Raw genomic sequence first — 21,801 nt, 5'->3', positions numbered from 1 at the left:
GCAACGGACTATACGCTTTTGATACGTTGATCAACCGGCAGCCCAGGACACGGGAAGAAAAAATTCTTTGCTTTGTATGTACGTCTTCCCGCGCCAGCTCGGGCATGGGATAACCTATGTACCGCTGTCCGCCGATAATGCAGGCATAGCTGGAGTCTGGCGACGTTCGCCCAAGCACTTTTCCCGACTGGGAGAACCCTTCGTATGAGGTCAGGTATCCATGGCGTCATGGGACAAACGCCGGCTTAGAATGGAAGCCCGCAAACATCCGGAAACCGAGGTCTGCTGGGCAGAGAACCCAGGGCTTGGTCCGAGTCTCCGAGAGACCCTTGGCTCTTCTTCACTCCAGGGCTTGCCTGGCTCCAATGAATGCCGGCCTCCAACGCCAATTCTGGAAAAGAAGCACACGACGCCTCGAGCCAAGCATCCTTGATTCGCTTGCTTGCACCGGAATTTGGGCGATCCGGCTGTCGATTGGGCATATCGGATGGCCACTTCATGTGGATTGGATCTGGCCCGCAATTTGGAATCAATGGGAATCCGAGTCGGCATGCAAGGACTGTCAAGTGACGCAGACAACGAGGCGGTCAATGCCAGCGGGGTTTATCCTTCAATCAACTTAGTTACTGTACCTAGCAGACGTCAGCGACTACGAGTACATGGAAGTAGGTACACCTGGGCGGAACGGTTTGAACTCACCGAAACATCATCCTTTGACGGTTTGGTTTGCTTTCAGCCCGGCTCGATCCTGGTTCGTCGGTGAATCTTGGATTTGGACCACAAACATGGTTGGTTCGGAGGCCGCCGGATGAACATGTTTTCTTGGTGGAGCTTGCAGTGCCGAATTGGAGCTTTGGAAATTGGAATGATGGTTTTCCAGCCGGAGGAGATAAGCTCCGAATCCGATGTCGATCACTTGTTATGTAATGGCTGTCATGTGGTTTTAATGCCTGAGGCAGAACAGAACTAACGGTGATCTTAAGTCACGTGAAAATGGCCCTACTCGTCTGTCACTAGTACAGTAGGTAGTTTGCTCCAGCTTCCGCATCGAAATCGCGATCAGACGTCCTCTGATCTGCACAATTGAAGCAGCCCTGCGCGGTGCAAGAACCTATTAAGGACCAACATGCTTGGAATTACTGCCAGGAATATCCCTGTCATGGAACTGTCAGGATCCGCCTGTTGGGCCTCTGCCCTGAAATGTTCGAACAGCTTTGACGTCAGGAGCGCGTCAACAGACCGACCAACACCTGTCAAATAAATAAAAATAAGGTCAATAGAGTTCGAATTCAGTTAATCTGTACTGGATCAACTAGGACTGCTCAATGGTTATTGCCATTATCGACAATCATGTTATCTTCTGTCCGTCAAGCTGCCCGATTAGCCCCGGCTCAACGGCCCTTATCTCGTACAATCGGACCGCGTAGTGGACACGCGCCGTTCTCGACCACATCCACGGCTCTATCGCAACGAGGGATAACTCTGCTGCAAGACAAGGAGAATGGCTTTGGCTTTGCACGTTCGAATCCTCGACCGCCCAAGCCGCGGAGCAAAGGCGTGACGGAGATACGAGGACCGTACTACACGGTAGGATCCATGACAACCGTGAAGCGTAGGTATTCTGACCTTCTTGGCTAGGTGATGGGGAAGCGCTATCTGCAGGATGTTCTTGAAACGTAAGAGGCGATGGAAGGAAGATCCGGATCACCACTGACGCTGGGGGTCAGTATGGGCACACATGTTGACGGTCTGAAATTCGCCGGAGGTGAACCTCACCGGATCGTTACTTCGCATCTAGAGCCAAGGAGCTGATGGTCGAGCTAGGCTCTTTTTCCCTGTTCGAGGAGAAGCCTCTGCGGGAGCTCATTGAGCTGGCACATTCGCACGATGTCTATGTGTCGACGGTAAAGAATCCACCTCCTATTCCCCAACAGAGCACTGACTTCAACAGGGCGGCTGGGCCGAACATCTCCTGACGCATGCCGATGTGGAATCGGTGTTTGACAAGTACCTCCGCAAGTGCAAGGATTTAGGGTTCGTTCGCTCCCGACGTTTCTGCATCAAATCATCATCGCATGGCAAGGCTAACGTACAAAGCTTCGACGTCATTGAGCTCTCCTCCGGCTTTCTTTCCATCCCCAGTGACGACTGGCTCCGCCTCGTCGACAAAGTCCACTCCTACAAGCTCAAAGCCAAACCCGAACTAGGCATCCAATTCGGTGCCGGCGGTGACACCGCGGCCGGCGAGCTCGAAGCCATGGGCACGTCCGATCCGGGCAAGCTGATCAACATGGGCCGCAAGTTCCTGGACGCCGGCGTTGAGCGGCTGATGATCGAGTCCGAGGGGATTACCGAGAACGTGCGCTCGTGGCGAACCGACGTGGTGAGCACGATCATGAAGGAGCTGCCGCAAGAGCGTGTTATGTTCGAGGCCGCCGATCCAAAAGTATATAACTGGTATATCCGCGAGTTTGGGGTTGATGTCAATGTGTTTGTCGACCATTCGCAGATTGTTCAATTGAGCTGTCTCCGGCATGGTATCTGGGGAATGGCAGATACGTTTGGTAAGGTGGTTTCGTATCGACCGCAGTGATCATCCGGACGAGTGCATCGATTCCACTGGAGTGTAGTGTGCCATATATATCGGTCACATTGCCAGGAGTTGTCAGTATCCCCAAGATAAGAATCAGTTACCATTTACCGTATATACATCTATCCTCATCGACAGCTCTATTCAACCGATGTACATTTCGCCCGCTGGGCCGCTGAATATCTATTTTATTCCTTCATTTATGCCATTCCAGAACGATCAGAGCAAAGCAAGCCGAAATAGCAGAGCTCTGCTCCCTCGGGCATATCTCGGGACATGCTCAATGATGCTTGATGTCAGCCTTCGCTCCGCCAAAGTTCCGCAAGGCCTCTTCACGCGCCGTCGTTTTGTCCTTCTTGATCGTCAAGCAATTGATACCCAGGAACGTTGTGATCCGGTTGATGACCAGAAGGGCCCAGTGCATGTAGGCGACAAAGGCGAAAGCCAAGTATCCGCGCAGATACCACAGCTCGAGCGTCGGATTGACTTTGGGCAGCCCAATCAGAGGAAGATTAGCGAGCACCGCGCCTCCGATGAGCGGGGTCAGCATCACAGTCCAGTACGGAAACGGCTGCCGAAGAAGATGGGCCAGGATGATCTTGGTCGTCATGCGGCCAAAGACAAACGACATCGTGACACAGAAGAGCACCAGATGGTTATCCGTCAGCAGCGACGAGTACGGAGAAAAGATCCAAGATGTGACCCCGGCCGTAAAAACCAGAATGGGCATCCACTCCATAAACACCGGGAGCACTGGCAGGTTATGCCGTCTGCGCGCCGCAATGACATTCAGGACGCACGACGGGAGGTGCGCCACCAGGAAGGAGCCAAAGACAAGCAGCACCCACAGGTCGATCACGTTGCGGTCGCCTAAGATGTTGCGGAAGCCAATCACGTCCGCCACTGGGTACCGCCAGATGTGCGGGCCGTAGTATCCCGAAGCGATCATCACGGCAATGGCAATCAGTAGGCCTTCCGTGGGGCCGTTGAAGTACCCTAGATAAAGCGTATGTGTGTGGTAGGTCTCCCAGGTGGAGAAGAACATTGGCAGACAGGGGATGAGCGCAGTGAACGCTCCGAGTCGCGTGGCGCCCAGGCCCATTGCTGCTGTCTCGAGAAGGCTCGCCAGAGTACAGTTCAGCGAGTCAATCCCATGGCTACAATGATTAGTCGTCGCTTTTTGCTTGGTCGCATGGGACAACTCGCGCTGCCTTACTCGAAGAGTTCTCCCAGGCCGCTGGACGTTCCTGTCCGCCGGGCCTGTTTCCCGTCGACATTGTCAAATGTCGAGTACCTGTAGCCATCCAGTCAGCTCACGGGCTGTTTCCGAGTAAGAATGTACGTACATCCACACTCCAAATGCAAAACTATAGTATAGCCAAGTTGGTCCCTGGCCGATATTAGCAACCATCTTCTGTCCCAGCTCAAGCGAGAGCATACCGGCCCAACGAGATCTGGCATGACAATTACCACCAAGGCCACATTGACCACCACAAAGGCAAACCCTAGTAGGGTCACCATGTTCGGGGCGAGCCATAATGGCAGTAGTTCCACAGAGGCATTCCACTGTACCTGTGAGCGCAAGATCAACCATTGGGCCCGGAACCCGCAGCCACTTACATAGTGCTTGAGAACGTATCGAGATATAAATGACTTGTCCACGGCCGAGTATTTGTACGACTTGAGCGGGAGGAGGGCCTCGTCCGAGAGCGAATCCTGCGCTGCTGGTGGACAATGAGCCACCAAACCGCTTCCAATCGCCTATCCAACTGACCTTTGACCATGTTGAAGAGTCTGGACATGGTATTTGAAGCGAGCCAGAGCCGATCTCAACGTGGGATGCTCGTAATGCCTTCTTCTGACCGCCTGAAGCATGCCGCGGGGTTCCAACTGTGCAGGTCGGACTCGGGGGATCAACCAGGAGGTGAAGAATGGTTCTGGTCTGCCAATTCACACCAGCACGGAGATTCTATGAACAGCCAGGCCAGAACAACAGGCTGTCACACAATACCCTGTCCTGAGGGCGCGCTCTGCACAGAATTACTCCGCACGCACGGGGCCCTGGTGTTGACAAGCGGCGGGCAGATCACGTGAATGTTCTGGTCGCGGTCAACGCCGAACCCCGGCGGCGGCTAGGTATGTTCCAGCACCGGTCGCTCAGGACGATCCTTCATCCGTGATCTTTCAAAGAAAAAGGAACCCCAATCCGGTCCGGGAATCTTCCAGCTGCCGCCAGGGATTGACTCCGACTCAAATTCTCCCTCCCGGCCCGATCGCTAACGAGTCCTTGATTCCTTCCGCCGCCAAACATTTCCCGCCGCCCGAGTTTTTTTTCTTCCCGAATTCTGCGCAGGCTTGGCGGCGTCGGCGATTAGTCGTGTTCACTCGGCGCGCGCTGACAGAGTGAGGTTGGTCATGACGCTGGATGGCTCGGAGGACTTGCGCGCATAGCGCCCGTCGCGGTTGAAGTCGTCCTTCAGTATGCCCAGCGTGGTGGAAACGCCCGGCGTCGGGCCGACGTGGCCTGGCCTGGGCTTCTCAGTCGCGCATCAGAAGCTAGAGCTGGAGGTGGATTTCCGGAGCAAGAGTCTCAAGGGAAAGACGGAGATCACGATCCACCCGCACTACAAGGATCTGAAGGTGATCAAGCTCAACTTCCGCCAGGGCGAGCTGAAGCGGCTGAACGTCTGCGGAAAAGCGGCTACAACCAAATACTCGGACCCCTGTGCTTCGCTGAATCTGTACGGTGTTCAATATTACCAGCGGTTGGCCGACAAGCTGGAGCCCTTTTTGCAACCGCAGAGGGAACCAGAGCTGTACATCACAATCCCGAAGAGCGTCCGGATCGAGGAACTCGATCCGTTCTCGATCGAAGCTCAGAATCAGGTTGCTCTGCGGTCCATCGGCAACTCTGATGATCCCGACATCGCGGCCACGCGGATGACCGAGGCGTCCCAGCCGCGCTTTACGGCGTTGACGGTGTATATCGAGTTCACGCTGGACAATATCCGCGAGGGGCTCCAGTTTGTGGGTGTCGACAGCGGTGACCGGCGATACCCACATGCATACACGACAAACGCGACGGGGCTCGGTGCGGGGTCTTCCTTGTTTCCTTGTGTCGACGACCCGTTGTCCCGATGCACATGGGAGATCTCTATCCGATGCCCTTGTTCGCTGAGTGAAGTTTTTGGTCCGCGAAGTGCAGATGGCACGCTCGCATCGGCTGAGGGGACAACAAAGGCTGCAGTGAACGGCGTTCGTCCTTCCGGGTTGTCCGCCGACGACGATACCCTGGACATGTCGGTTGTGTGCTCCGGAGACATGACGGATGAGATCGTGGACCCAAGAGATCCGTCTAAAAAGACGGTCTCGTTCGCATGCGCCGCAAACCTGTCTGCGCAACAGATCGGGTTCGCCGTCGGGCCGTTTGAATACGTCAATTTGTCCGAATTTCGCGAGAGCGATCAGGACGATCAGCTCGGTCAAAACGCCGTTCCGGTCCATGCGTTCTGTCTTCCAGGCCGAGCGGAGGATGTCCGCAATACCTGCTTCCCCATGGCCAGGGCCGTTGACTACTTTTCCATGACTTACGGCTCGTATCCATTCTCGAGCTGCAAGTTCTGTTTTGTCGATGATGCCCCTCAGGATACCACCGTAACCGCGTCCCTGTCCATTTGCAGCAACCACGTTCTTTTCCCGACCGACATTATCGACCCTCTGTACGAGTCGACCAGGACACTGGTTCATACCGTCGCAAGCCAATGGATTGGAATGAATCTGATCCCGAAGGAGCCCACCGACACCTGGGTCATTGTAGGTATGGCATACTACATCACGGACACGTTCATGCGAAAGCTCTGCGGCAACAATGAGTATCGATTTCGGATGAAGCAGATGTCGGATCGCGTCTGTGACATGGACTACGAGCGGCCGTCCATCTATGATATGGGCAACTATCTCAAGCTGGATCCGTCGGAGCTGGAGTTCATCGAGCTCAAGGCGCCGCTCGTTCTTTTCATCCTCGAGCGACGGCTGGCCAAGGCGAGCGGGAAGCCGACGATGAGCCGTATCATTTCGCGTTTGCTGCTGAACGCCCGGATGGGGGACCTGGCCAATGGCGCGGTTACCACGTCGTATTTTATCCGGACGTGCGAGAAGATCGGGCACGCTAAACTTGATGTTTTCTTCAATCAGTGGGTCTATGGAGCGGGATGTCCTCGGTTCACGGCCACGCAGAGGTTCAACAAGAAGAAACTGGTCGTCGAAATCATGATCAAGCAGGTCCAGGGAGAAAACCAGCCACCGAGGAATCTCGAGAAGCAGAACTTCATGCGAGATGTCAAGGAGGAGATTCGAAGCGTATACGCTGGGGCAGTCCAGCCAGTCTTCACCGGGTCGATGACGATCCGGATCCACGAGGCTGATGGAACGCCCTACGAGCACATTGTCGAGATCAAGGAAGGGGTTACAAAACTGGACATTCCGTACAATACCAAGTACAAGCGCCTTAAGCGGAGCAAGCGACAAAGAGAGCGTGCAGTCGCGGCAAGTGGTGGGGATCCAAACCAGGAATTGGAGAACGATGTACTGCTCTACTGTCTGGGCGATGTACTCCAGAGCGACGAAGAGATGCGCGAATGGAGACTGGCCGACTGGAGCAAGGAAGAAGAGGAGCGCATGGGGCAAGAGTCGTACGAATGGATCCGGATGGATGCCGATTTTGAGTGGATCTGCAAGCTGTCGCTGGCCATGCCGGGGTACATGTACTTGTCACAGCTTCAGCAGGATCGGGACGTTGTTGCGCAGTTAGAGGTAGGCTTACCGCCTGCACAACATATCGCTGTGGTGCTGACTTCTGTCATAGTCCATGCAGTACATGGCCGTCCAGCGTCCGCATCCGCTTGTGTCGACGATTCTGGTCCGGACGCTGATGGATCGCCGGTATTTCCACGGCATTCGGGTGATGGCTGCGCAGGCGTTGGTCAAGCACGCCAAAGAGGAAATGAACTGGCTCGGCTTATTCCATCTGGAGAAGGCTTTTCAAGAACTATTCTGTTTGCCGGGCTCGCATGTGACGCGAGCGAATGACTTCTCCGACAGAGCCTCGTACATCCTACAAAAGGTCATTCCCGATGCCGTCTCTCAGATCCGAGACAACAGCGGGAGGACACCGATGAGGGCCAAGCAGTTCATCTACGAGAAGCTCAAATTCAATGACAACTCAGAGAATGAGGTAGGTTAGCGTAGCGTCCCTTTTTGTCTGACGCAGTCTAATGTCACAGTACTCGGACAACTTTTACATTGCCTCGTTGATGACCTCCATGTGCAATGCGCTCGAAGGCCGCGTGGAGTCGTCGTCACAACCCGATGATATGGACTTCGACGTGGAACGGGAGATGGAGCGACAAGCTGAGGAAAAGCTCGAGAGAGATGCCATCGCCGAGATCGACCGATACCGGCGGATGGACGAGTGGTCCACGTCGTACCAGAACATCTACACGCGGACGGCGATTCGCTGCCAGCTCCGCCTGCTCCGGGCCAAGCTGATCGAAGTTGACGCGATGCATTTCCTACAGTACACGCGGCCTGGCACATATGATAAGCTGCGACTGGAGGCCTTTGAATGCCTGATTGAGCTGGATCTGTTCCGCAACCCGGACCTCCTGCGGTGGTTCGTCTACAACATGTCGGCTGATCCTTCGTCATGGATGCGGAGTCAACTCCATCGCTTGTTTGGACGAGCGCTGGCACCCGTGGCCTTTGGCACCGACCAAATACCCGAACAGCCCGTCCAGACTGACGGCCTGATCATTGAGCAGGAATCCACGACCGACGTGCGCCGCGCGGACCTAGCTCGCAAACAGACCGTCCCGGGCGCGCTGGCGGCACTCAAGGAGGAGCTCAAGGACAACGAAACCCTGCAAGAATGTCTCTGGGCGGCCGCCAACTCGTCGTACCTCGGCCCACTCGAGGTTCTCGATTTTGTCGACCTGTGCCGGATTCTGTACGACTCCAAGTCCTCGTTGCTTGTGCAGCTCAAGTATCCGCGATACTGGAAGGCTGAACACCTGGGGAATGTAAGCTCTCTTCATCCCTCTTCCTTCGATTCTCTTTCCGCTGACGACTTTTCAGGGAAAAATACGTTTTTATCGCTCCAACCGCCTCCGCACATCTCTCCACCCAAGCAAGGACACCGCCGCTCTTGCTGGCGCAGGCAGCAAGCGCAAACGCGACGAGCAGGCCATGCCCCCACCGGCACCGCGCATCACGTTTAAATCCTCCAAGCTGGCTGGCGGTACAGCCTCGCCGTCACCACACTCTAGCACCATCACAAAGCTACAGATTCCCAAACACATCAGCCTGCCGCCAACCTCAGCTTCAACAATGACGCCCACGACGACAACGACACCAGGGACACCGGGCACGCCGGGCGGCGGGTTGAAGTTGAAGCTGAAATTTGGGAATCAGAACAAGTGACGTCCTTCTTTCCTTCCCATTTCCTCATAATCATCCGGGTCAAGGGTTGAAAAAAGCCAGAGTACAGTTCAGCGAGTCAATCCCATGGCTACAATGATTAGTCGTCGCTTTTTGCTTGGTCGCATGGGACAACTCGCGCTGCCTTACTCGAAGAGTTCTCCCAGGCCGCTGGACGTTCCTGTCCGCCGGGCCTGTTTCCCGTCGACATTGTCAAATGTCGAGTACCTGTAGCCATCCAGTCAGCTCACGGGCTGTTTCCGAGTAAGAATGTACGTACATCCACACTCCAAATGCAAAACTATAGTATAGCCAAGTTGGTCCCTGGCCGATATTAGCAACCATCTTCTGTCCCAGCTCAAGCGAGAGCATACCGGCCCAACGAGATCTGGCATGACAATTACCACCAAGGCCACATTGACCACCACAAAGGCAAACCCTAGTAGGGTCACCATGTTCGGGGCGAGCCATAATGGCAGTAGTTCCACAGAGGCATTCCACTGTACCTGTGAGCGCAAGATCAACCATTGGGCCCGGAACCCGCAGCCACTTACATAGTGTTGTTGTTCGAGTACCCTTTTTATCCGCTTTGATTGTTTGTTCCTGTTGGCGTTGTTACGGTTGTTGCGTTCCAGGCTGTGGTGTTGTCTTTTCGATGAGAGGTCATGAGGATTTTCATACGGAGGTTTCATTTTTTCACCAGGAATGGTTCATAGGGACGGTTATTCCTTGGGACATGGTTCATTGATTGACTTCGGTCAGGTTTATTAGGGGGTTTGATAGAATGAATGATACTCCTTTTATTTTTTTTTTTTTTTTTTGGTTTTTTTTTTTTTTTTTTTTTCTAATCATCTTTCTAGAGTATTTAACGGTTGTGTTGTGGGTAACGGAACCTCTTCTGCATGGCTAGGGCGTGTGTACATTAGGAGTCAGCAAGTTGATACTCAATAATCGATATCATGGGCAGAATCGAAATCAGAAAGACTGAGTCATGAGAACTTGAGGAGACCGCTTTGCGAGGTAGTACTGTATTTACTAGCAGATAGATCATTTTCTATGGCATCATGCCGCAATTCATCACTGGAAACACTGAATGCATGCATCGATCAAGATACCCAGCGCCCAAGATTAACTCCATGAGAACAATACCAGAAGAAGCCCAGCCCAACCCATAACGAGCAAGGTAAATCGAGAGATTGAATTGCACATCTCAATTTCTCCGCCCTCTTCCCCTCTTTCCCCGTACCGTTCCGTACTCGTGACGAAAAAAAGTATGCCTCTGCCTTTATTTATCACTTATCCGCTCGAGAGCCTTTAAGGGAAAAGGCGCATCGGTTAGTACCATCTCATAGACTTCATGAAAAGGAGCAGATGTTGGCGTACCTCGAGCATCACGACGGAGTTTCCTCGAATTACCTAGGAATACTTTAGCCCTGCACGCGTCCTGGAAGGATGATGAGGAGAGGAACATACCACCATCCCCAATCTCTCCTTCTCGCCGCTGGCCTTCTCCTCAACTGCCTCGTCTAGGACAATGTTCATGAAGACCTGCGCGCGTATTCTTAGCCAACCATTCCGACCACTGTTTTTTGTTGATGAACCTGGCAGACCGGGAAGGAAAAACACGTACATCGTAGCCGCGGAGAACCCCAATGACCTTGCGATTTCCATTCAGTTGCACGAATAACCTCTTTTCCATATACTGTGTCCCGTGTTATTGGTTGGTGTCTGGAAACTGAAAGGGACAAACTGGGCACACGCACCTTTTTAAGTTCGGGTTGTGCTTGAGGCATTGTTGCGACGAGGGTGACGGATCGTACAGGTGAGAGAGAGCCGTGCCTGATGCGGAGAAATTTCGAATCAAGGGCTGTTCTGGGTCAATTTACCGCTGAAATGTTGGAGTCCTGGTTTGCGATGTTCATGCAGATTGATGCAAATCGCTGCGTAGCTGCGGCGGAAAAAAGGTTGTTCCGGTGGAGCTGGTTGGCTACCGAGCTAGGAAATCTTATGTCGCCTGCGACATATCGAAAATCTTGACCAAACGTACGAGCAACAGGAGCGCTATTTCCCAGTATTTGCGCCATGAGTTCGTCGTTCGCAAGTCGGCGCAAAGCCCGCAAAGTCGGCGGTGACGATGAAGACGACTCAAGTGGTCAAGGTTAGCCACGAGGAAGCTGGAAGTTCGCATGCGCGCAGTGCTGACGAGATGCCAGATAATGAACCCGTTGTCAAAAGACCTGCGGCAAAAAACAAGCACAAATCCAAACTTCGTCTCTCTTTTGGTCCAGGAGAGACTTCCATGACCGATGATGCAAGCGAGACGACAGTCATCACGCCAAAACGACCAGGACTGGGTCGACGAGTCCTCGAAAAGAATGCCTCGGAACGACTCGCGCAAACCACGGGATCCAGAGAACATCTTCCTTTCCGCGTGGGCCCGGATCAGGATCGACCAAGCTACGGCGAGGAATACCTGAAAGAGCTACGCGACTCTACCCCTTCAACCCCCAAACAAACCGACGTATCTGCTTCCGACGAAGATCGCAAGGACATTGATGTCGCAGCGAAGTTCGGCGAAGTTGTTCAGGTGTCGTCGCAGCCTACAGCAATTCCAAGTGAGGCGGAAATCAGAGAGAAGAAGGCTCGTCGAGCGCGGTTGGCCCGAGAACAGGAGTATATCTCGTTAAACGGAGACCAGGAAGAAGAAGACTATCTTTCCTTGGACCCGAGACAAAAGGAGCGAGATACTCGGCTTGTGCCTGATGACGAAGACTTTGCAGAAGGCTTCGATGAGTACGTGGAGGACGGTCGGATCGCGCTCGGTCGGAAGGCAGAGCGAGAACAGCAGCGACGGCAGCGCGAGGAAATGCGCGAGTTGATTGAGGAGGCCGAGGAAGCCGAGGAAGATGATATGTCCGATGCCGAGCGCCATGCCGCGTATGAGGCGGCTCAAACCCGTGCGGCCATGGATGGCATGGGTCGCAATCGTGACGAGCCTGCGCGCCCCCGTACGCCGCCCAGGGTGACGCCCCTACCAAATCTGTCCACATGTTTGGGGCGCTTGCAATCCTCCCTTGCAGAGATGGAGACTTCCAGGAAAATGCTCGTGGATCGAATGGAGGAACTACGCAAGGAGAAGGCCGAAATCGCTGCTCGGGAAACCGAGATTCAGGCCCTGATCAAGGAAGCCGGCGAACAGTACGAGAAGCTGCGCGCGGAAGCCGGCCTGGCGCCGGGAAGCGACGCTCTGCCCGGCGACACTTCCATCAGCGCAACCGACCGGGGCCTGGAGAGCCTGGGAACTCCGATGGCCGTGAGTCGCGCGGAATCTGATGCTGACTAACCATACCTTCCTTCCCTTTGGAGCTTTTTACGGAAGGAGCCATATAACTGTCTCTTCTCGACTCCTGCTTGCATCTCTCAGGCGTCAATATGATACCCGGGCTGTAGAAATAGACAATCCTTCCTCACTAGCCATGACCCGGGCGTCCTTTCTGACGTTCAGGCGGGACTCGACCCGGCGAAAGTCCCACGCGGACAAGTTCAAGTGAGTTTGTGCTGCCGATGAACTCAGGCGAAAGCTCTGACGGGAGCAGACAGCAGCCAGCAATCCCCTGGATTGCCAGTGTCCTCGAGCAGGATGAGTTCGGAGCCCCCCGTCTCCGCACGCGCAGCGAGGCAAGCCCTATTGAGCTCTTTTACGACGTCTTCCTGGTGGCCAATCTTGCTACGTTCACGGCCACGCATGAGATTAACAATGTCGATGGTGTGGTCATTTCCCTCGTTTTTCCCTTTTTTTTTTTTTTTTTTTTTTGAGATCCAGATCTGATGCAGCGCAGCACTCTTGTCGTACGTGGGCTTCCTTGCCGTCATCTGGTTTACCTGGCTTCAGGTGACCCTGTTCGACCTGCGCTTTGCTCGGGATTCCATCTTCGAGCGGCTCTGTAAATGTGTCCAGTTGGCCGCCATGGTTGGCTTTGCGTCTGCCGGGTCCCGTTTCTCGACGCACATCAGCGAGGAGAACGTCTGGGCCTTTCGCTCCTTGTCGATGCTGCTGGCAGGTAGCCGCTTCATGTTGGCGATCCAGTACTCAATTCATATCTGGTTCATCCGACCCAGGATGCCGGCTGCAGTCAAAGGAATGTACGCTATAGTTGCCATCCTGGTGGTGACGAGTGTAGTATACTTTACGGTATTTCACTATCAACTATATCCTTACGTATCAGTATTCCATTGACCGCTGCAGTTGTACTTTGTCTATGGCCGCACAGATCCACACATCTGGGCGGTATGGTTCGGCCTCTTCCTGTGCGAGTCACTGGTCATCATGGGCGTCTCCAGTTACACGCCGGGAATCGAGATCGCCGACACCCATCTCAGTGACCGGATGCAGCTTCTCACGCTAATCATCATCGGAGAGAGCGTCATCTCAGTGACCAGGATCGTCAACAAGATCGTTGCCGGTGGCGGCTGGACATTGTGGTCCTTTGTCCATATTCTCGGCGTTACCACCACTGTTGTATGTGCCTTCGGATGGCCTGTTTTTCGTTTCGCTGACCATATTAGTATCTTTTGTGGCATTCCTACTACGACATCTCGCCACGACGGCGTTTCAACAAGCTCCGGCAGCAAATTTGGACGCATTTGCATTTCCCGTTCCATGTCTCAATCATCCTTTTGTCCGAAGGATCTCAAATCCTGGCGTTGACGTTGGATATCGTTTTGAAGTTGCGATATCTCGCAGACACGTTCCTCTTTGCCTGTGAGACTCCACGGCCGACCAAGGAATATGCCCTGAGGCTGCTCAACAGCACGATCACCGATATGGAGATCGATTTTGCCAGGGCGCAGGAAGAGAAAAAAGCTATCACCCGGATCTTGAACAGCCTTTGGGATTATACGTACCTCTGCGGGAACGAGGACATGCAGGGCGCAGACAATTTTACGTATGGTCTCACGGAAGAGCGGTCGAGAGAGTTGATGGGCAACGTCACCGTCTCTCTTTTCTCAAGCATGGGCATCACGTCGACCAAGGATGGCCTCAACAATGCGGACGGGAAGAAGTTGGTCAAGACCTATATCAGCCTGCTGACATTTGTCTACGTGTACTATTTTATCGCGGTGTCGTTGTCGATGGTACACTTTGCGGCGTTTGCCTCTTTGACGCACCGCCATTGTCGGCCGACCTACAATGGCATCGCGATTACGTTCCGGCTGGCTGGTGCAGTGCTACTGATGGGGCTGGTGCTTCTCGCGTACGACTTTGACTTGGTGTACCATTTCATGACGTCGCCGATCATCATCTTTGTCTATCCGCTGGTTCTGCTAGCGGGTTCGTGCGTCCCCGTCCTTGGCTCTGTCTGATACTGACGGTGTAGTACTCCTTGTTGACCGATTCCTGGACTGGTTTGCGACGCGGCCTCAGTCTGATCTTGATCGGCACGGCAGCACTCGCAGTACCGCTCCGATGATGAGGCATGCGGCGACGGATCGCCTCTCGTTCCAGTATGAGGAGGAGATTCGAGCCAACATTTTCGAGCGCAACCAGTCAATGTGAGCTATTATTACTATCGTAGAGTTACAGTGAATAGTATGATTTGTTGATGACATTCAGTTAGAACATTGCCTCTGTAGACAGACCACCTTGGAGAGTCTTGATGCACTCTTGCACTGCATGGATGGTTATTATGATCTTGTCTTTAGTTCACCGGCTACAAGTCGTATGGATGGGTCACAATATATAATAACCCTGATCATCCCTTGTCGGTGACAGGGACTAAGTGGAAAAGTTCTGCGATAGCAGTACATGAACTCTGTGATCCCTGCAATCAACTTCCTCGGTGTCTTACTGTACTGAGGTCCTTTCTCCGGGTGTTCAGGAGTATACCTAGTCCTCATCCCTGATACCACCCCTCCGGTTGTCGTAGTAGGGGAAGCGATATCTAAGTAAGTACCTGGTGAGTTGTGAGGTGACCGAGCCGCCGTGAACTTGTCCCGACCATAAAAGAGTTGCATGAATGGATGAGGAGGGAATGATGAAACAAACCTTCAACTACATACGGAGTATGTTAGTAGGGACTACTATTGACTCCAGAGAGCTCAGAGCTCGTCCTTGTTGATTACTAGGTAAGTAGGGTCAAAAAAAAAAAAAAACGCTTGGGAGGATTCTCCTGCAGGTTCAAGGGGCCGTGGTTAATAGTACAATGTTGAACCTGGTGCACAGGCGCAGGCGCCGTGTTTTTCGATTCTATCAGGAAGGGAGAGACTAGCTCATCACAACATAACGGGCAAGGCAAAGAAAGAGAACCAGCATTGAAATCTCGTCGATTTGCGACAACCTGGTGTGACGCTCATGATAAATCAGCCAACCAGGTCGGGTCGGAAACAATGACAGCAATCACGCCATGTACTATCTCAGCAGCGAGTCATTAAACCCCGAGGCGGATGGCTTCCTGAGCCTCCAACAGTTGCAGATACAACCCCGCCACGTTCCATCGGACGTCAATGGCCCGGAGCGCTTCACGCAGGGTCCGGATGATATCCGTGGCTTGCGGGGTCTGGTGAGGAGCCCGAATGAGGGCGCCACACACACGGTAGGCGAAATACAACCCCCAGGGCGGGATATCCTCCGGGTTGCGGCCGACGAGGCACTGGTGCTCCACGAGGTTGGCGCTGATTCGGTCGGTGATCTGGTCCACCACCGCGCGCGCTCGCCGGGACCGCTCGCTGGGTGGGGGTGCGTCGGCGGTCGGCGGGTCGTCCGCGAGCCACGGCGTGTACAGGGCGACGAGCGTGCTATGATTCATCGGATGGGTCGGCACTTAGTGATGGAGGTTCAAATCGGGAGATACGGCGGGAGTTAAGGAACGGGGAGTGTACGGGATAACCCACCTGTATACGAATGCGATCTGATCGAAGTCGGGACGGTCAATATTTAGGGCCGCGGCCAACATCGACTGCAGCGTACGATCGAGCTGCATCCAGACGTCGTCCGGGATGGCGACGGCGCTGGAAAGGTAGTGCAGAACCTGTCCGAGCAGTCGACCGGCCTGGCACAGCAGGGAGAACTTGCTCATGTGGCCCGTCATTGGGGAGGACACAGTTGAGAGGTCCTCAGGCCGGACTGTCTGGAAGTACCCGGCGATGAGATGGAGATTAGGTTTGTCGGACATAAAACCACGGGAGGATGAAAGGCAAAGCAACCTACCCCCAAGTCCCATGCGGCATCATCTGCGGGCAAGAGGTCATCCAAGCCGGGATCAGACGTAGCAAAGGGCCGTCCGGGACACCCAATGCTCACAAATCTGGGAGTTGGAGGCAGGGTTTTCCCCCTTTGTGATTAGTGCACGTTGGATTAGAGTAATAATGCAAGGTATAAAAAAAAAAAAAAAGAAGAGAGAGACACTAAGACAAACCAACCGATCGAGAATGACTATGGCCCACCAGACCCTCCGCCGCTCCTCCACTTCAACCAAGGTCAGCACCCTGCGGCTCAGCACTGTGCGGCTAACGTTGATGCCCAGGGCATTAGCGTAGCGGGCACACAGCCCAATGGACAGATAGACAGCCGGGTAGATTCCGTGGCCGAGCTCGTATAGGGCGATCAGGACGCCGGCCTGCAGCACTAGGATAGACAAGGAATTCTCAGCCTTTTGGTAGAAGTGCTTGGTGGCATAGTACAAGGGGGTGCGGGGGTCAGCCGAACCCGACCTCGACCCCGACGCGGACCCGGCGGCCGCCGGTGGCAGGCTGGTAACGAGCTTGAGGGCCAAGAGCAGCAAGGCCACGTCCGGGCGGGCGTGGGAGGCAGGCTGGAGATGGAGGTCGTAGAACCTCTTCTTGGAGATAAAGGGAATCCACTGGTGAATGTGCCGGAAGAAGCGGTCGGCGGTTGACCGGATTTCGTCCAGGCCTCCAAGCAGGTGAAGGACTGAGGGCGGGACCGGCGAGGCGCCGCAGTACTGGTTGAGCCCGGTGTTCACCTGGCCGTACCGCAGCAGGTATGGGTCAAGGAAGAGGATGGTTTGGAAGTCGACGGCCCGGCCCTCTCGTTGCTGGGACTGTTGCTGCTGGTTCTCCTCTTCCGGGGATGGGTACCATCCCCGCTCGGTCGTCGATGGGGCCGCCAGAGGCGTGTTATTTTCTTCCGACCGCCAGTGGTAATCACATGCCCGGCCACGTCTTCAAGCAAAGGGATTTGGACGTTTCGGTCAACGGTCAGTTAACTCCGCATCCTCCAAATGCCCGAATCCGGGCGGGAGAGAGGGAGAGGCGGGGAGCGGAGGGCTTGGTGCTTGAGCTCACTTTGCGCAGGAGGAGCACCTGGGAAGTGCCTTGTCGCATCTTCTCTTACGCGATCGGCAGGACTGGCATGCTTGCGGAGCCAGCTCGAGGCTCGATTCGCGACTGGGGGTCCGCATAATGCGCGTGTGGTAGTAGTACCTGAAGACAAGGTAGATGAGGGGATGTTGGGAGTAGACTGTAAGTACGCTCTGGGTTGTCTAAGACACAAGGTACTACCAGTAGTAGGTAATCCGCACTCCCTCTTAGTACTTATCCGGCAGATGGGAACATTTGTCAGCCGTACTGATTTCTGCAACGAGGCGGATGGAGGAAAGGCGAGGAGCCCGCAAACAAGCGGCCGCGGTTGGGGGCGGATGGACCGGTGGGATCAAGTAGCGGCCGCTCAATCCGCAAAACTGCGGCCGCCAAAATATCCGCTGGGCGCGGTACCTACCGATTGCCGCGAATTTCGACTAACCGTACGGATGCGAACCCTAAGAATACCCACGCAAATCGAAGCAACCCTGGCGGAAGAATCGTACCGTCCGGGATTATCAGGAGAAAATATGAACCAACAAGAGAAACCATGATGGGAATCACATAGGAATCACTGATAGGCTCATGAAGGGTTTGAATGCTCCAGTTGACGATTTGACTGTCCATCACGCAGTTCTTGAGCTCCTTGCTCTACAACTTGCAACTGAACATACTATATAACAGCTTTCATCGCATGCCCATGTTGTTGTGTTTGAAATATTTCAAAGTATAAAGAAGAAACCAAAAACAAACAGAAAAATGGGCGGCCCCTACGCTGATGCACACCGTGATCCTCAAGGTGAAGGAGATGCCCGGCCGACGGCGCTCCAGGTCATCAAGGACGAGGGCGTGGAGGGCAAACTGAAGGGCAAGGTGATTGTGATTGCGGGCGCCACGTCAGGAATCGGCGTCGAGACGGCACGAGCGCTCAAGGAGACGGGGGCGAGGCTGATACTCACGGCACGCAACCGAGAGCGGGCCGAGACGAACCTGGCCGGCATCGTGGAGCCCGGGCGGGTGTCGCTGGTCGAGCTGGACCTGGACTCGTTCAAGAGCATCCGGGCGGCTGCGGACAAGATCCTGGCCGAGACCAAAGGCCAGATCAACATCCTGATCAACAGCGCGGGGGTCATGGGCCTGAAAAAGTACACGCTGACCGAGGACGGGATCGAGGCGCACTTCTCAAGCAACTACCTTGGCTTCTTTCTGCTCTTCCAATTGCTTAAGCCGGCTCTGCTGGCCAGCGCCACCGACGAGCTGCACTCGCGCGTCGTCATCGTGTCGTCGTCGGCCCACCGCGCGGGCGCCCTGCCCGCGAGCGACAACTACAACTTCGAACAGGGTGGGTACAACCACGAGGTCGCTTACAACAACTCCAAGCTGGCCGCCGTCTACCTAGCCAACAAGATCGAGCGCGACTACGGCTCCCGCGGCCTGCACGCCACCAGCCTGCACCCAGGTGCCGTCAACAACACGGGCATCTCGCGCAACGTGCCCCTGGAGTTCGTCCAGGGCCTCCTGAGCAACCCCGACTTCGTCAAGATTCTCAAGTCGCCCGCCCAGGGCGCCGCCACCACCGTCTGGGCCGCCATCAGCAAGGAGTGGGAGAACCGTGGAGGTCGCTACCTCGAGGACGTCGCCGAGGCTGAGCGTGGGCAGGACGACGGCAATGCCTTTGGCGCCGGTTGGGTCAAGCAGACCTATGATCCGGCCGAGGAGGACCGTCTCTGGAGGGACTCGCACAAGCTCGTCGGCCTCGAGGGCCAGGCTTGACTTAAGGGTATATGGAGTGGCAAGGCAAGATACTAGACAAGTGCCCAATGGCTATTTATTTCACGATTTAGAAAGAAATGAATAGTATAATATGATGATGATGATTATGCAAACTTGGTTATTTGTGATGGGCTTTGCAGTACCAATCCCGGCCGTCCTCGCCCGGCCTGAGCCATAATCTGCCGCGTCAGGTCGGCCTGGTGGCCCGCGTGGGGGTGCATGATAGACACGGTGTTGGCCGAGTGGTCGGTGCGTTCCGGCCCCAAGGCGAGGTAGACTCCCGTGATGAAAACATGCCGATTTCCTATGCCGTGTTGACCTCGCAGTCGTCATCGCTCTCCTGGAGGTAGAAGGTCGCGATCTGGTGCAGGTCCGTCGATGGCGACTTGCTGGAAAGGTAACCCCGCCCGCTCGAGCGCTTCGTACGCCATCACTATAAGCTCACCGCTGCATCTGGTCCCGTCTGGCCGTTGGGTCGCAGTGCGTGCCGACGTCGAGCCGGTCCGCGGGGATCTTTGCGGTGCACGTTCAACCCTTCTCCAGTATCTCCAAGGACCTCTTCATGGTAGCTGTGTGGGTGGGAGGGCCAGTCAGCAAGGTTTTCTGGTCTATTCAAGGATCAATAGGAATACTGGGCGTTTTGTGTAGCGAGCAGGGAAGAGGATAGCGAATCTTCACATGACTCATGGCAAAAAGGATGGCGGTTGGAGAGAATCGGGAAGAGGTAAAGAACTGCAGATGCCTCATAATCTGTATGCCACACAGGGGAAGAAAGGACTGTCTCCTGCGTTGTTTGTCTCTTTGACGCAGCGAGCCACAGTCGGTTGACCTTCGATGGCATCGCGACTGCGTTCCAGCTGATCGGTGCGGTGCTGCTGATGGCGGTCGTCCTTCTGGCGAAAGACTTTGTAACTTGGTGTACCATTTCATGACGTCGGCGATCATTATTAGTTGTCTATCCACTGGTTCTGCTGGGGGGTTCGTGGATGTACTTGCCTTGTTGTTTGATACTGACGGCGCAGTCCTCCTTGTTGACCGATTCTTGGATTGGTTTGCGACGCAATTACAGTACGATCTCGATCGGCACAGTAGCACTCGCAGTACTGCTCTGATGATGAGCACATGGCAACGAATCCCATGTCGTTCCATCATGAGGAGGCGATTCGAGTCTACATCTTTGAGCGCAACCAGTTGTGAGCTGCTAATTCGAGATCTATGAAGGGTGTAATTGTGCCGATGACATTGATTTGCCTTTGTAGGCAGACACCATCTTTAAGAAGCTTGATGCACTCTACGCTGCGTTGATTGTTATCATGGTATTGTGTATACCGGCTACAAGTTGGATGGCGCTATTACCCCTAGCACTCTATGATGTACCGAGTGCCTGGGACTAGGTTATGTGGAAAGCCAGGGAATCCTTGCCCCTTGATCAATCAAGTCTTACTGTGGTCGCTTCCGAGTACTCAGGGGCATGTTGTACAATACTGCAATCTTGCCCAACGATCTGAGAGAAAGCAACAGCACTCTCGCCAGATGCTTCTCGGCTAATTTGCGTGGTCTACGTCAGCCTCCTATCCAGACCCTAGGCTACCCCTTTCCACACGAAACACTTTGAAGCAATACTCGTATGTGATGGTGCGTCCAAGGAGACAGATCCTCGAACACGTTCGCCCTATGGTTAGCGAAGGAAGTTCATGCAAATGCGAATCTTGCAAGGCCATTCAGGAACCTCAATTGAGTTTAGAAAAAGTATCCGAAAGAGTGTCCGCACACGTGGGCAATTTTCCCCACGGCAGGATTGAGCTCCCAGTACATACCTAGCTTATCACAGCCCTATACAGAGTACTCGCCGGAGTCCTGTTGAGGTCTCCGGAAATATCCTTTTTTCGATGAACCTGGGTACGGATACTCTGTTCGGGACGTTTATTCTGATGTCTCCGAAGTCCGGACGGATGAACTGGACCCCGAATCCGAGTCGTTCGGATGTTGGTTAAACTTTCCGTGCTCTCTCCTCCCTACTCCGTATAGAGTAATAAAGTCCGAGATTACAAACTGTTCTCCGTACTCCGTACGGAGTATTCGGGGAACCTGAGTTGGATTCGAGATAGTTACTCCGGACGTGGATGCAGCATGGATTCTCGCCTACCTCATAACTACTCGTAATCTTGAGTCCCCAAGGTTCCCAATGTGATGAATCACAACAGTTCTCTAGCGTCATCCTTGGTGCGTTTCAAGTTTTCTTTCTGTGGATGGATGACTGGTAGAGGGTCCAGGAACTCGATCAGTTGAGAATAGGGCAGTTTGAAGCGAAGTCCAACGGCGTCCATTATTATCTGCTCACGTTAATAGGGGATTGAATTGTTGCTTTGAATAAGGAACCTCGTCGGAAAAGAGAATGGCGGATGTTGGGTAGTTGAATGTATCAGCCTCGTGTGGCACAGATAATCTACGACTCCTCGTCGTTGATCGCAATTCACAACGACGATGCCGAAACCTGATCGACAGAACACAATAATCGAACCCGACCGACGGAGGACAGGCTCCTGGACTACAGTATTGGAATCTGGACAACAGAGCCCCTGAGTCATGTTGCTTGAACCGTGGGAGTAACTATTCGGAAGAGGAAAATAGTATGTAGCCTTATG

The 21,801-nt window shown here is 54.2% G+C and overlaps 9 protein-coding genes across 9 annotated transcripts; 5 read left to right on the top strand and 4 right to left on the bottom strand.

Moving 5' to 3' along the window:
* Positions 1-1,350: 1,350 nt before the first annotated feature.
* VTN31DRAFT_3636 (uncharacterized protein) lies at positions 1,351-2,593 on the top strand (the record flags this gene model as incomplete). Its single annotated transcript, XM_069403937.1, has 6 exons — positions 1,351-1,587; positions 1,639-1,676; positions 1,728-1,765; positions 1,825-1,904; positions 1,952-2,034; positions 2,098-2,593. 6 exons carry the CDS (start codon positions 1,351-1,353, stop codon positions 2,591-2,593), a joined length of 972 nt encoding a protein of 323 aa, XP_069260961.1.
* Positions 2,594-2,870: 277 nt separating this feature from the next.
* VTN31DRAFT_3635 (uncharacterized protein) lies at positions 2,871-4,392 on the bottom strand (the record flags this gene model as incomplete). Its single annotated transcript, XM_069403936.1, has 6 exons — positions 2,871-3,747; positions 3,807-3,884; positions 3,937-3,980; positions 4,031-4,156; positions 4,211-4,314; positions 4,365-4,392. The coding sequence occupies 6 exons, from the start codon at positions 4,390-4,392 to the stop codon at positions 2,871-2,873; spliced, it is 1,257 nt and encodes a 418-aa protein (XP_069260960.1).
* A 679-nt stretch (positions 4,393-5,071) lies between these two features.
* VTN31DRAFT_3634 (uncharacterized protein) lies at positions 5,072-9,067 on the top strand (the record flags this gene model as incomplete). Its single annotated transcript, XM_069403935.1, has 4 exons — positions 5,072-7,402; positions 7,455-7,823; positions 7,873-8,667; positions 8,723-9,067. The coding sequence occupies 4 exons, from the start codon at positions 5,072-5,074 to the stop codon at positions 9,065-9,067; spliced, it is 3,840 nt and encodes a 1,279-aa protein (XP_069260959.1).
* Positions 9,068-9,106: 39 nt separating this feature from the next.
* On the bottom strand, positions 9,107-9,592 carry VTN31DRAFT_3633 (uncharacterized protein; the record flags this gene model as incomplete). The annotated part of the gene is made up of 5 exons (XM_069403934.1): positions 9,107-9,155; positions 9,215-9,292; positions 9,345-9,388; positions 9,439-9,503; positions 9,571-9,592. 5 exons carry the CDS (start codon positions 9,590-9,592, stop codon positions 9,107-9,109), a joined length of 258 nt encoding a protein of 85 aa, XP_069260958.1.
* Positions 9,593-10,349: 757 nt separating this feature from the next.
* VTN31DRAFT_3632 (uncharacterized protein) lies at positions 10,350-10,857 on the bottom strand (the record flags this gene model as incomplete). Its single annotated transcript, XM_069403933.1, has 5 exons — positions 10,350-10,376; positions 10,448-10,480; positions 10,538-10,612; positions 10,695-10,766; positions 10,828-10,857. The coding sequence occupies 5 exons, from the start codon at positions 10,855-10,857 to the stop codon at positions 10,350-10,352; spliced, it is 237 nt and encodes a 78-aa protein (XP_069260957.1).
* Positions 10,858-11,146: 289 nt separating this feature from the next.
* VTN31DRAFT_3631 (uncharacterized protein) lies at positions 11,147-12,407 on the top strand (the record flags this gene model as incomplete). Its single annotated transcript, XM_069403932.1, has 2 exons — positions 11,147-11,222; positions 11,278-12,407. The coding sequence occupies 2 exons, from the start codon at positions 11,147-11,149 to the stop codon at positions 12,405-12,407; spliced, it is 1,206 nt and encodes a 401-aa protein (XP_069260956.1).
* Positions 12,408-12,540: 133 nt separating this feature from the next.
* On the top strand, positions 12,541-14,621 carry VTN31DRAFT_3630 (uncharacterized protein; the record flags this gene model as incomplete). Its single annotated transcript, XM_069403931.1, has 6 exons — positions 12,541-12,611; positions 12,661-12,830; positions 12,904-13,256; positions 13,311-13,583; positions 13,631-14,396; positions 14,443-14,621. 6 exons carry the CDS (start codon positions 12,541-12,543, stop codon positions 14,619-14,621), a joined length of 1,812 nt encoding a protein of 603 aa, XP_069260955.1.
* Positions 14,622-18,142: 3,521 nt separating this feature from the next.
* On the top strand, positions 18,143-19,156 carry VTN31DRAFT_3629 (uncharacterized protein; the record flags this gene model as incomplete). The annotated part of the gene is made up of 1 exon (XM_069403929.1): positions 18,143-19,156. One exon carries the CDS (start codon positions 18,143-18,145, stop codon positions 19,154-19,156), a length of 1,014 nt encoding a protein of 337 aa, XP_069260954.1.
* A 612-nt stretch (positions 19,157-19,768) lies between these two features.
* VTN31DRAFT_3628 (uncharacterized protein) lies at positions 19,769-20,308 on the bottom strand (the record flags this gene model as incomplete). Its single annotated transcript, XM_069403928.1, has 1 exon — positions 19,769-20,308. One exon carries the CDS (start codon positions 20,306-20,308, stop codon positions 19,769-19,771), a length of 540 nt encoding a protein of 179 aa, XP_069260953.1.
* Between the last annotated feature and the right edge of the window lie 1,493 nt (positions 20,309-21,801).

Source organism: Thermomyces dupontii (assembly GCF_041956625.1).
Source record: "Thermomyces dupontii strain NRRL 2155 unplaced genomic scaffold VTN31scaffold_3, whole genome shotgun sequence".
In the NCBI taxonomy this organism is placed as follows: Eukaryota; Fungi; Ascomycota; class Eurotiomycetes; order Eurotiales; family Trichocomaceae; genus Thermomyces; species Thermomyces dupontii.
Note: the sequence above shows the minus strand (reverse complement) of the source record. Positions and strands in the feature narration are given on the sequence as shown.